At 47.3% G+C, this 14,182-nt stretch overlaps 1 protein-coding gene across 2 annotated transcripts; it reads left to right on the forward strand.

Moving 5' to 3' along the window:
• Window positions 1-525: 525 nt before the first annotated feature.
• On the forward strand, window positions 526-13,390 carry jak2a (Janus kinase 2a). Of its 2 annotated transcripts, none has more exons than XM_051104914.1 (24): window positions 526-739; window positions 4,376-4,564; window positions 5,826-5,949; window positions 6,024-6,141; window positions 7,008-7,153; window positions 7,237-7,528; window positions 7,603-7,722; window positions 7,799-7,956; window positions 8,029-8,140; window positions 8,276-8,462; window positions 8,542-8,663; window positions 9,061-9,195; window positions 9,282-9,369; window positions 9,437-9,564; window positions 9,637-9,775; window positions 9,911-10,062; window positions 10,145-10,295; window positions 10,378-10,511; window positions 10,591-10,780; window positions 10,868-10,992; window positions 11,089-11,261; window positions 11,734-11,851; window positions 12,081-12,194; window positions 12,271-13,390. In XM_051104914.1, the coding sequence occupies exons 2-24, from the start codon at window positions 4,387-4,389 to the stop codon at window positions 12,376-12,378; spliced, it is 3,312 nt and encodes a 1,103-aa protein (XP_050960871.1). In that variant the 5' UTR covers window positions 526-739; window positions 4,376-4,386; the 3' UTR covers window positions 12,379-13,390. The 2 variants fall into 2 exon arrangements, with proteins under 2 accessions (XP_050960871.1, XP_050960872.1); XM_051104915.1 differs by lacking the exon at window positions 526-739 and adding an exon at window positions 1,064-1,472.
• Window positions 13,391-14,182: the final 792 nt, after the last annotated feature.

A 14,182-nucleotide genomic window follows, 5' to 3' on the forward strand; every position in this document is an offset into this window, starting at 1 on the left:
TTGATATTTAATTTTAAATGTCACAAATAGTGTCTGCTGCAGAAATTCACTCGTTTATGTCTGTGATGCTCAATACAGTACAGCAGTTGAGTTTCCATAAGGGAATCTGCCGTTTTCCTGTTCTTACTTCTGTGAAAATGCTTAGACACAAATTTGCATTGTAAACGGTGACCGGACGAGAACCTGCTCACGACACCGTGTGATAATAAAGGGATAACTAAGCAAACAATTAATATTTTGTTTTAGTTAAAGTATGGCAAATATAGAGGTTTCAGTTTACTAAAGAACTAAATAGAATGAATCGTTAGCGTGAACCAGGGGTGGCGAAGTCCGGTCCTTCAGCTCCAACCCTAACTAAAACTCACCTGCCTGTTGCTTTCTAGTAACCCTTCAGACCTCGATTAGCTTGTTTAGCTGCGTTTGATTAGGGTTGAAGCAAAACTACTTCAACCAGTGTCTCTTTAAGTCGTTAATATGCGATGAGGGTGAAGTGGAAGCTCCGCCCACCGACGTTGCTGCGTTCGTGCGTGCGCGCCGCAGCTGACAAGAGTGATCGGAGTTGAAGTTCGTGCGATGAGTGTGTCTGTGTGGATCCGGATCGCAGATGAGGTTCGGCTCTTCCGCCGCTCCGTAGGCGTGACTACGTGAGTTTGACAGCTGTGAACGAGACGGACGCGCGCGGGTTCCGTTTGATCCGGTGATGCGGTTCGGTTCGGGTCTCCATGACAACACAATCAGCGTGAGTAACTTTAATAAACGAACGCAAACACGAGTGAAGGATCGAGCGGCCGCGGAGCTGAGCGATCGGACGGGTGTTTTGTCGGTGTGTGTGTGTGTGTGTGTGTGTGTGTGTGTGTGTGTGTGTGTGTGTGTGTGTCTGCGGCGTTGTTGATGTCCGTGTTTGACGGTTCTGTGCGCTTGTCCTTTTAAGATCCACTTACAGGAAAATCCTATTTCTGTTTCGCTTTGAATCTGGAGGGTTTTTCCCTCATCCAACTCCCTTCATGACACATGTGGCCTGTTTCTCTCAGTTTCTCTCAGTTGTCTTGTGTTTGTGTGTTTGTTTCTTGTATGATTGAGCTCTTGGCTTTGTTGTGAAGCTCTTCTTCTCGACTTTCTGACCGCTGAATGTTTCCAGCTTCACACATCGCTGTGGTTTGACTTTGACAAGTGTCACAAAACTCACAGCAGCAGCAGAACTCATGATCAGACCTCCGGGGTTTCGTGTGACTGCAATAGTCTGATTGAATCACAGGAATCAGATTGCCTGTGGCTCTCCTGATCTGGATTCGGTAGGGGTGAGCCTGGGTTTGGGACGAGCTCCGTTATTCGCTGTCAGTATCTCGATGGTGTTGTAAGGATGTTTGTGTGCTGCTGACAGTTTCCTGAAGATCAGACGCTCCTCTGGAGCCTCAGACTTCGGTGGACGCGGGTCGCTCGACGGCAGGATCGTCCGATTCCCGTCTGCAGAGGTGAAGGGCTTTGTTTTGGTGTTTTTTTGCAGCAGGTAACAGCTCCCGGGTGTTTGTGCAGCGGATGGCATTGTGCAGTTATTTCTGCTCGCGTTCCTCCGGTATCTCGGCGGGCAGCTGTGCGATAACGCAGCTTTCTTCTGCAGATAACGGCGCTGCACGCCGCATGATAACACGAGCGGACTCTCGCCGACTTCAGCTGCTGCTGTTTTCGTCTGTGTGCCTCCATGTGACCGTTTGTCATTCTGTTGTGAGCAGAACCGCGAGGAAAAGGAAAGTTCAGAACGGCATTAAAGGCCGCACGATTCGCCGTTTGACCCTCGTTCTGCTGCGCTAATGTGACCTCAGACATGCAGTTCCGCCGGGGTAACGCACTTGTGTTCACCGAATGAGGATTGCGGCTCGTTTCTCCTCAATTCCTCCCTCGCTGCACGCTCCGGTGTTTTAACAAATAATGCTACCTGTCAGATTGTGCTACCAACACTGTGTTTTTCATACTGTAATGTTATGTTTAGGGTTGGGGTAGGTGTACACGGTAATAAAGCCTCACACAATATTAATATCATGCTGGAAGCAAAATCTGATAGGTAGCATTTTTCGCTGTCGAATTATGCTACCATCTGTTTTAATGGGAGGTAGCAAAATCTGACAGGGTAGCACAAATTGTGAGAACACCGGCATCTGCTCGTCTGTACAACAACACGCATCAATGAATCAGATGAGGTTGCAAAATGACTCATTCGGATCAAATCGCGTTCACACATCAGAGCGATCGGAAACCCGCTCCGTTTATTAAAGAGGGCAGATGCTCTCGTTCCTGAACCCCAGAAGAACTAATGACGATGAGGGTAAACCGGTGAAGTGTGAAAGCGTGTGCTGAGGTTCTGAACCAGTCCCACCGCTACAAACCAGCGGCTCCGGTGTTTGCCACGAGGCGTTTGCATTTAATGGCTCTTTTGTAAAATCAAAATGGCCGTCTTCTGTTGAAACAACTAGTTTAAGTGCAGCTTTAGTGGAAACACATCATCAGCTTGTCAGGAAAAACCCAAGAGAGCTGTGACTGTCACACACGTAATTAAATCACGCTAACTCTAATATTATACACACTGATGTTTTCATTTCCTCTTTCTGATCAGTTTCATCACAGAAACTCACAGCAACATCAGCGAGAGACACGTGCTTTTGTCCCGCTGTGGACGGAGACGAATCTTGGCGTCCGATCAGCGTCTCGTTCAGCCGCCGACGTCTGATTTTTTTCATGCGTTCTGTCGACGCGGCCTCAAGCATTTCAAGCCGTGGCTAAATGGCAAACTGTAATTGTTCAGTTTAGACATCAGACCATCTCGTCGCATTTACGTCCACAGTTGAGGGTCTGAGTAGAGGATTATGGGTAGAGTCATACAGCGGAGCGTCCTGTCTGGACTAGAATGAGTGAAGTCACTGAAACAGTGCGGCGTCTCCAGCCTCCAGATGAATGTTCCTGCATCAGGTCAAATCGAGTCTGTTCTGTTCCTGGTGGCGTTCGTGCGGTCGTTCGTGTTAAAGCACTGCTGCGGTTCCTTCGCTCTCACCGTCTCCACGTTCAGACTGATGTCAGGACGGAGTGACGTCGTCTGCTGGTCTGAGCCTCAGCGTTCGTTCGATTCGGTCGTGTTTGTTTGCTGCTTCGATTCCCTGGAGTCTCGTTACAGTCGTCGTAAAGCTCTACTGACTTTCTGAAGGTTCATTACCCTACAAATCAACTGATAACAAGTTTTATATTAACCAAACAAGAGTGGAAGCCATTGTCACACTACACAACCATGCTTATTTTAGTGTGTAATTCTTGCACCTTTCTTGCATGTGGTTTTCAGCCACAGAGTGTGTGTGGAAAAAATGAGATCAGAAAAGTCTGAAAAATTGAAAGTGTCGCAGTGAGATGAGCAGCAGGCTGATTTCTGATCTGCTAAATAAAACAATGAACACCATTAGACCCAGTGTTGGGATACCAGCACAAGTACTGCAAGTTACGTAGTCAGATGATTTTTTTTTTAAGTAACTAGTCAAATAACACATTTTAAATTTGCAACAAAATATAGTTGTTACTTTTTCAAAGTAGTAACACAAGTTATGTTGTTTTCTTATTTATTGACTGACGTGTCTCCCGTCCCGTGTTGAGAGAAATCAGGAGCAGGTGTAAAAACAGAGACTTTTCCTTCAGTCTGAGGATTATTCATGTCACTTTTGGTGTGAAAGGGTTATATTGTAACTTCTGGGATTTGTTATTAAATTTTTTTTTTTTTTTTAAATCAGCGAGCCCAGTGCAGGTGAAAAAAAGTAACACAAAAGTAACATCTATTACTTTCCCCAGCACTGGCCAGAATACCAACATAACTGACAAAATGTTACACAGAGAGTCGTCTGATTTGTTACATTGAGGGAAACATCCAGAAAGGTCAAAATTTGCTTTCTTTTTTCTTTCTAAAGCACGTTTGACAACACCTTGTTGACCCGAAGTGCTGTGCAATAAACATGAAGTCAAACAGAATAAAAAGACATCAAATGTCAGTTCACTCATGTCGCTCCAAACGCATGAAACTTTGAAGCGTTGAGCAGGATGTTCACGTCACTCTTTATCGTCTCGTAAAGGCAGATAGCGATCAGAGCGTCAAGCTCCAGAAACACGTTTAAGCGTCTGTGATTGTCATCTGCATGTGCTCTAGTCTGGATCTGCATTCACTGATCATGTTTTCATTATTGTGCATTTTTGCTCATTTAAAACAAGCAGGTTTCACCTTGTTGACATTGTTAAACATTTTTTTCCTCAAGTATTTCATAGACAAGTACTTTTATGTTGATGTTTTCAGCCCCTCGTGAGCATTCTGCTAAACGTCTCTTTACAACGTGTGTCTGTTTCTCTTCAGGGGAAATATAAATGGCTTTGACGGCGTTCGTTAGCATGGAGCCGTGTGACGGGCGGGCGGAGAAGCAGGCGTGTGGCGCGGCCCTGCAGGTTCATCTGTACTGCTGCAGAGACGAAGCGAGCACGCTGACGTACCCGCCCGGAGAATACGTGGCAGAAGAGCTCTGCATCAGCGCAGCCAAGGAGTGCGGTGAGTCCTGATCGATTAAACAGTTAATACTGATGAACACAGGGGATTCACGCCAGAGTATTTATGTAGTTACTCATCCAAAACCACTCTGTGAGTGTGCAAACATTAGCATCATACTTTATAAAATATAAGACATTTCTTTATAAAATATCATCTAGTTAATCATGTGTAACTGCTGGTATTTTCAGAAATGCTGTTTGGCGAGCGGCTCGCATTCCTCACGCCGTCTGCTGCATGCTTGCGGCCAGGGCCGTTCTGTGCCTGTTTTAGTAGTAAAACCAGAGCGAGCGGTTAACTAGCTACGGCTGCTGTTAGTAACCGTGGGTTAAGGTGCGTCACATTAGCCAAATTTAGCAGGTAGAAAAGCTCCGCTGTCTGTTGTCAGCAGTGTAGAGATGATTAGAGCTCAGCTGAAACAGAAGTCACTGTCAAACCAGACGTCTTTCTGTTGGTCACTGTGGCAAATTTGTGCCACCGACTTGAACCTGTTGCGAAATCTATCGGCCCTATTCCTGATCCTTCATCTGCAAAAATGATCTGTTGACCGCCAGTCAGTCTATGCGTGAGTAATTACTGCACTAAAGTCTTTGGCTCATTTGATTCTGCTTCACAGAAACATATGAAAACAGTCTTTTTGCATTTGTGTGCCAGCAGGAGAACGTTACACTTCCAAACATGTCTTTTTCAAAGCTATTGTAATAATCCTGTGAGATTTCAGTATAAAAGCAGAAGGTCCGATCTCACCTTCAAGTCAATGCAAGCAACTGTTCATAGAAAAATTCACAGGAGAACTTAAAACATCGAGCCGCAAACTACCTTACAAACGCTGCACAGAGCCACGCACGAGCGTCAGTCTAACGGAACGACGCGGTCCGCGTCAGAGCGACGTCCGTGTGAGACAATTCACTGAAATGACATTTGATAAGCGCAGCAGTGATAAATGACGTCACGGCGGTGACCCGTTTTACTGTGTTGCTGACACTATAGAGTGTTGCTCTAGACTGGTGAACTTCCTGTTCCCACTCTTACCACTTCCTGTTTACCCATCTGAGTGTTAAGGGCTTAAGAGAGAGAGAGTGTGCAGGACACACCCTCATTTACTTCCTCTTTTCATTCGGTTTCCTCTTTAATGCTGCAGCTGCTGCCCGTCTGTCCTCCACACACACACACACACACACACACACACACAGACCGAGTGGATGTGTTCACAGGTCAAAGGTCACGCACCACCATGATGTTGGATGTGTTTTATGTGCCATAGGTGTCAGTCCGCCGTACTGCAGTCTGTTCGGACTCATGAGAGAGCAAGACCGCGTGTGGCTTCCGCCCAATCACGTCCTCAAGATCGAGGCCTCGGCCAATGAGACGCTGCTGTTCAGGATCAGGTGTGCCGTCACGTCAGCTTCAGCACTGATGCATGTTGGGTTTGCCAGCCTAATCTAATTCTGTTCATCTGCAGGTTTTATTTTCCAGGCTGGTACGGCAGCGGATCAAACTCGGCCCGCAGGTACGGCGTCACCAAGAGTTCGGAGGCGCCCGTGCTCGACGACGTCACTATGGCGTACCTGTTTGCCCAGGTGAGGATAAGTTTTGAGATCCGCGATGTACAGCCGCTACCGTGTCTGATAACCGATGTGTGATAATTGTATTGTGAATACTGGTAGAATAATGCATCGTATGTACAGGGGTTGGACAATGAAACTGAAACACTGGCCAATATAGTGTTGGAGGTTTCATGGCTATATTTCTGCAGCCTGGTGGCCAGTCTTTACTGATCGCACATTCCACCAATAAGAGCAGAGTGTGAAGGTTGACTTTGTGCACCCAATAGCTCAAACATTGTACCCTGAAGGTGGTGCCGTGTATTAGGATGATAATGCACCAATACACACAGCAAGACTGGTGACAAGAGTGATTTGATGAACATGAAAGTAAAGTTAAACATCTCCCATGGCCTGCACAGTCACCAGATCTGAATATTATTGAGCCACTTTGGGGTGTTTTGGAGGAGCAAGTCAGGAAATGTTTTCATACACCAACATCACATAGTGACCTGGCCACTGTTCTGCGAAAGGAATGGCTCAAAATCCTTCTGGCTACTGTGCAGGACTTGTATTTGTCATTCCCAAGATGAAATAATGCTGTATTGGCTGCAAAAGGAGGCCAAATGGCATACTAATTGTGGTCTAAACCCAGGTGTTTCAGTTTCACTGTCCAACCCCTGTAGATCACAGGGCTACGTTCCACATTAAACATCTCCGCTAGTTTAGGGTCAGGTTGCAGCTGAACACGACTAAGAATCTTGTTTTTCTCAGTCCAGATTACACAACAGCTGCTGACGGAGTAATATTTTACTGTGATTTTTGCATGAGCAGCGTCACTTTTCGTCGTCACACACATTATTTATGTGCTAATCTTCTTATCCTGTCTGTCCAACGCTCAGTGGAGGTCAGATTTTCTGAGCGGCACGATCAGCGTTCCCATCAGCCTGGAGTTTCAGGAAGAGTGCTTGGGATTGGCTGTTCTTGATATGATGCGTTTGGCCAAAGAAAAAAACAAGTCACCTGTTGACATCTACAACCACAACAGGTGATTAGTTTGTGACCTTTGACCTGCCGCTGCTAGTAGAGTCCGACAAACGATCTGGTGATCTCCTCTCTGTTCCTTTGCAGTTACAAGTCGTTCCTCCCGAAGAACATGCGAGCGCACATTCAGAATCAGCACTTTGTGACGAGGAAGCGGATCCGTTTCCGCTTCAGGAAGTTCATTCAGCAGTTCGGCGCGTGTAAAGCTACGCCGCGAGACCTGAAGCTCAAATACATGGTCAGTCTGGAGACGCTGCAATCGGCCTTCTACACCGAACAATTTCACGTCAACGAACCGTCCGCCGGAAACGTCACCATCGTCGTCAGCGGGAACCTTGGCATCCGATGGTCGAGAGTAAAAGAGGCCAGAGACCGAGAGGTACGGAGAATCTTCACTTTACCATCGCGTGTAACGAGGAGAGCGACTCTGACTTGGTCTTTCTCTCTGTTCAGGATCCGCAGGTGTACTGCGATTTCTCCGACGTCATCGACATCAGTATAAAGCAGGGGACTAAAGACGGATCCGTGGAGAATCGAATCGTCTCGATAAACAGACAGGACGGTCAGACGCTGGTAAGGTTCGGTCACGTTACGGTCTGTTCTCGGGTCAGATCGGGTGTCGGAGCGTCTTTCTCTGTCTCTCCCACAGGAACTGGAGTTTCATTCTCTGAGCGAGGCGCTGTCCTTCGTGTCTTTGATCGACGGATATTACAGACTCACTACAGACGCTCATCATTACCTGTGTAAGGAGGTGGCGCCCCCTAGACTGCTGGAGGCCATTCAGATCAGCTGTCACGGGCCAGTGTCGTGAGTTCATCTTCACACACACACACACACACACACAGAGTGTTTAGAAATTAACTCCTTTTCTTGCTTCAGGACGGAGTTTACCATCAGCCGCTTGCGACGATGTGAAAACCATAGAGGCATTTTTATCCTGCGTTGCAGCCCGAAAGATTACGACAGGTACTTCCTGTCCTTCGTCGTTGAGGTGAGTGCGTTTATGTGGATCGAATCACAGGCCAGAGGATGTGTTTATCTCGATCAAACCGCAGCACTAATTAACTCTCTTTACACGATAAGCAGGTCAGTGTGTGTTTTATTGATCGTCTGTGTGTGTTTGCAGTACGAAGGTCAGCTGGAGTTCAAGCACTGTCTGGTCGTTCGCTCTCATTCCGGCGAGTTTGTGCTCAACGGAGCCAAATGCAGTTTCGGTAGTTTGGGCGAATTACTGCAGCACTACCAGAAGGAGGCGCTGCGCTCCGACAGACACGTGTTCCAGTTCAGCCGCTGCTGTCCGCCGCGCAGCAAAGGTCAGAGATGCGCCGGCGAACGCTTCGGATCGGACGCTCCTGCGCTCGGTGCGTAAATGACGTGTGTTTGTGTCTGTAGATAAATCCAATCTGCTGGTGTGCAGGAGCAGTCAAACCTCTGACGCGTGTCTCTCGCCGACCGAATTCAAACACGTCAACCAGATGATCTTCCACAAGATCCATAAAGAGGATCTGGAGACCGTGAGTCTGAACACGCACACCGACGCTCTCTTTTTCAGTGAGAACGCTGATCATTGTCAGCCCAAATCTGATTACTTGTGTATCTGATCGGAATCTAATCTGAATTATTGACTCACAACTGTTCATCTCTGTCATCTTGTTGTGTTGGTATGTTTACACCAAAAACCATGTAGCATGAAACAGATTAGTAAAAACCTTTTTTTTTTCTTTTCCCAAAACACACTTGCTAAATCTGATTGGTCTCCAATTGGATAGGCACAATTTGGACAGTCTGAAGAAGGCTTTTACATTCACGCCACAACTGGATATGAAAGTGCGTGCGCATCTTTCTCTCTGCGTTCAGTATGATGATGTTACTGTGATGTGTTTTTTTTTCTTGACGTTCATTTGTGATCAGAGGGAAGGTTTGGGTCAGGGAACGTTCACGCAGGTCTTCCGCGGCGTCCGGAGGGAGCTCGGCGATTACGGGGAGATCCATAAGATGGACGTGGTGTTGAAAGTTCTAGATAAAACCCACCGCAACTACACTGAGGTACTGTGGGAAAAACTGAAGTGCTTTCGTTTTTCTCTTCGTGAGTTTGATCAGTACGGCACGTCATGAGTTTCTCTCTCCGGCAGTCGTTCTTTGAGTCGGCGAGCATGATGAGCCAGCTATCCCACAAACACCTGCTGCTCAATTACGGCGTCTGCGTGTGCACTGATGAGCGTGAGTATCTCACACACACACGTGTACGTGTTTCTGTCAGGTCTGCAAGCGTCTGTATGTCTTTCAGACATCATGGTGCAGGAGTACGTGCGCTTCGGCTCTCTGGACACGTACCTGAAACGAAACCGCAACACCATCAACATCACCTGGAAGCTGGAGGTGGCTAAACAGCTAGCGTGGGCGCTACATCACCTGGTGAGCATCACAGAATCACGGCAGCAGACTAACGAGAGACTTTGAAAATCACTGCGTGCCTTTGATCCGCAGGAGGAGAAGAACCTGATCCACGGAAACGTCTGCGCCAGGAACGTTCTGGTGACCCGAGAAGAAGACCGAAAGACGGGAACGCCTCCGTTCATCAAACTCAGTGACCCGGGCATCAGCATCACGGTGCAGCCCAGAGAATGTGAGCGAAGCCCCGTTCGTGTGGTTTAGAAAACGAGTCCAGTTTGTACAGGACAGAGACCGAATCCACTAATTTACTGAACTCTTCTTCCTCTGAGAGCTGAAAAGAGTTGTTGTCTGTGTCTTCCGTCTGTAGTTCTGGTGGATCGTATCCCGTGGGTTCCTCCCGAGTGCGTGAAGGACAGCAAGAACCTGAGTTTGGCAGCAGACAAGTGGAGTTTCGGCACCACGCTGTGGGAGATCTACTGTGGCGGAGAACATCCGCTCGCGGCGTACGACGGATCCAAGGTACGACGGATCCCGTCAGCGCGTCCGTCCACCTGCGCCGTACGTTCGTTGACGTTAACTTGTGTTCTTGTGTGTCGTGCAGAAGCTGCTGTTCTACGAAGACAAGCACCAGCTTCCGGCTCCCAAATGGACCGAACTGGCCAGTGTGATCAACAGCTGCATGGACTACGAGCCGCTGCAGCGCCCCTCGTTCAGAGCCGTCATCCGAGACCTCAACAGCCTCTTCACGCCAGGTGACGCTAGCGACACGCACCGCGACATAAACGGCATAATATAGCGGCGCTCGCGTGACGCCTCCGTCTCTGTGTTTCTTAGACTACGAGCTGCTGGTGGAGAGCGACACGGTTCCCAGCAGGCATCGGGCTTTGGGTTTCGCCGGAGCGTTTGAGAACCAGGAACCCACTCAGTTCGAGGCCAGACACCTGATCTTCCTCCAGCTGCTGGGAAAGGTGAGCCATCATCACCATCGTCGACGGTAACCGTTACCGGTTCAGACCGCCACTCGCGTCCGTCTGTGTCTGTCCGCAGGGGAACTTCGGCAGCGTGGAGAAGTGTCGCTACGACCCGCTGCAGGACAACACGGGCGAGGTCGTGGCGGTCAAGAAGCTGCAGCACAGCACGGCCGAACACCTGCGAGACTTCGAGCGGGAAATCGAGATCCTGCGCTCGCTGCAGCACGAGAACATCGTCAAATACAAGGGAGTGTGTTACAGCGCGGGTGAGCGTCCGTCTGCGCTAGAGCGTGCTGGTCCTGCGACGCGCGTCTCTCCCGATTGACTCTGTGTCTGTCTCTGTCTGTCTGCAGGTCGTAAGAACTTGCGGCTGGTCATGGAGTTTTTGCCGTTCGGCAGTTTGAGAGATTATCTTTCAAAGAACAAGGAGCGTTTCGACCACATGAAGCTGCTGCTGTACGCGTCTCAGATCTGCAAGGTGCTGAAAACGCCCGTTTCACACACGTGAAGATTGGTGAGGAACGGCCCGCCGGAGAGCCGAGTCTGACGTGTTTCCGTCTCTGTGTTTGTTTAGGGGATGGACTACCTCGCGTCCAAGCGCTACGTCCATCGAGATCTGGCCACCAGGAACATTCTGGTGGAGAGCGAGTTTCGCGTGAAGATCGGAGACTTTGGCCTGACTAAAGTCCTTCCTCAGGATAAGGAGTATTACACCGTCCGTGAGCCGGGCGAGAGCCCCATATTCTGGTGAGGAGATTCGCAAACGTCCGGCTGAAGTCCCGTGACGAACGATCAAGAACCGCGTCACAGTTCAGACAAACAAGCAATGATATTCTGCATAATGAAAATCAAGCCTTTTTACATGGGACTATTAAAACATGTTTTGCATTGTGACGTTATTTTCATGACAATTAAACATTTCTCCACAATTCCCATTACTGTGAAGTAAAAAATATGTACTTAAAGCCTCGAAGATTTTTACAGTAATGAGAATCAGCATTGAGATGAATACGAATTACAAAGATACTATAAAAATAATGCGGTGCAAACAAAGTCTTCCTGGTCTACAACAAATAGACTTTAATTTTTTTTTTTTACATGTTGTCACAATGGTTTGGAGTGAAATGTGACCCAGTTCTTAAAATATTTACTCATCGTTCAATCCAGCGTTATTGATGTGTTTTTGCGTTGATGATGATGATGATGTGTGTCGATGAAGGTACGCGCCGGAGTCTCTGACCGAGAGCAAGTTCAGCGTGGCGTCGGACGTCTGGAGTTTCGGAGTCGTTCTCTATGAACTCTTTACATACAGCGACAAAAGCTGCAGTCCTCCGGCGGTAAGTAAACGACCATCTTGGCTGCTGTGTTGCTTATTTTCATATCATAACGTCCAAGTTACCATAAACCGACTGTAAATAACGGACAGTCCAAGTAAATCACCAGCATTAATGTTCTCAGGGTCTGTAGTACTGTACTGTACTCGCACAGCAATGGTAAACATCTGCTGACTGCAGTAATGTAGTAATGCACAAACCGCAGGAGTAATTCGTGGTGTTTGTGTCTCAGGTGTTTATGGAGCAGATGGGGGAGGACAAACAGGGCCAGATGATCGTTTATCACCTGATCGATCTGCTGAAGCGAAACTACCGTCTGCCGGCTCCCGACGGCTGTCCCGCCGAGGTAAAGTCTCAGACCGTAAGCGGATGGCGGCGGCCGAGAGCAGAGAGAGCTGACGCGTCTCGTGTGTCTCTTACAGGTTCACGCGCTGATGAAGGAGTGCTGGGCGGCAGAACCGGGCGATCGGCCCACGTTCAAAGATCTCGCTCAGAGAGTCGACGCCATACAGGACAGCAAGAACGTCTGACGTCTCCCAACGTGTTTCACACCGAGCCGCTCTGTGTGACTGTCCCCGTCCTCCAGGAATAATGTAAAGGCTCTGTTTAACCGGAATTCTGGGATGCCGTTTGTTCTAAATGCCAAGCAAGCAGAAATACGATGACTGTCACTGAACTAAAGTTCAGATATGATAAACATCTGTGATTTGTATTTTTCACTTTTCCGCTCACTGTAAGAACACAAAGGGTCATTTTTAGATCAGCTCGTATGTTGTTTTTCTCTCATTGTTTCATGAACTCCACTTTGAAAACCCCTGGATGAGCTGAACGTTCCAGAAATGTTTCCGTGTTCAGCGCGAGACGTTTACAGGGCAGAAGTTTGTCTCGCAGGTGATGTTCGCTGAGACGCGTGTGGACGCAAGTGTTCGTGGGAAATAGATCGTTTGACTGAAATCTCCTGCGGCGTGTCTTTAAACAGCAGATTTGTGTACAGTAAGTATTATACATGCAGTTTCAGTGAGCCTCGTATTCACGTGGGATGTTTGTAGATATTCCTGTGTGACGTTCAGATCATCAGCGTGTCGGTTTGACGTTCAGTGTCACTGTAAGCAGATCCTGAAGAGTGAAACACTGTGGGTTTGTGACCAAAATATGCAAACCGCATGAAAACGTCACATCAGCACTTCCTGATAATCTTCATGTTCTCTCCGTACTCATTTCTGCTGTTGGATTTGTTTGTTCCGCTGCTTTGATTTGATATGTTGAGAAGTTTAGATGCAGCAGTTCATTTTTATCATTTCATCTCAAACACTGAACCGCCTGCGTTTCTCTGCAACACGGACTCGAAACTTTATTCAGCCTTTACTGAATGAGTATGAATGCACTAAAGGATTGATTTTATTATTACTGCAACTATTTGTAAGATTTTTTATGAGGTACACTGGTGTACTGATGTGGAATTTTAAAGATGTTCCAAAAATACGAAAGCGACGTTTACTTTTTTTCTATAAGACCAAGTGAATAAATACATTTTGGAAATAATAGTGTGTTTTGTGTGTGTGTGAGTGCCTGAGGATTTTACTTTGTTTTGAGAAGTTATTGAATGATTCTTGTCATGCCTAGAATGAATTCAGAGGGCCGTTTGAGACGTTTTTTTTTCTAGTATTCACGTGTATTTAAACGTCTGGTGTGTAAAATAAATATTTGTGATCGAAAATTTTGAACATCTGTGATATTAAGGAGTCTGTGGTTCAGCGCCAGACTCGCAATAAGCGCGAAAGCACGTTTGAATTGAGCGGTTAATCGGGTCTCGCGCTCCCGCCATCATTCAGTGACTCGGTTAAAACGTGTAAAATATTGACACAAAAACCAGAGTCTTACCGTCTGAAACGCCACCTGTGGCTGCGCGATCAGGAGTCATTTGATGACGTCCCTTCATTCAGCCGCAGGAACAATCAGAAGCTTCATTCAGAGCCGCGCGCCAGCGTTTTCTCATTTGAATATTCTAATTTCAGCGTAGTGACGTCACTCACGCCGCATCAGCTTTTGAAATATATTTTTCCATCAAGATCAGAAGCCACACATAAACATATGTAAAATAAAAAACCTCTTTTCCAATAGTTTTAGATATAACGTTGGAAAATGAAAAGCATATTTAAAAACTAAATCTCAATTTTCAGCGGATGAAGCTCTCGGCGCGTTTGGTCCGTGAACGCAACCGAACGTCGCGTCTCTCCAGGAATTGATCGGTGAATCACTGATGCTCGGACATCTGCACCTCCAACACCTCCAAACACACAATCGCTTTTCTTTCACTGCGACTCTATGCTGGAA

Source organism: Labeo rohita, unplaced genomic scaffold, assembly GCF_022985175.1.
Source record: "Labeo rohita strain BAU-BD-2019 unplaced genomic scaffold, IGBB_LRoh.1.0 scaffold_84, whole genome shotgun sequence".
Taxonomy (NCBI): Eukaryota; Metazoa; Chordata; class Actinopteri; order Cypriniformes; family Cyprinidae; genus Labeo; species Labeo rohita.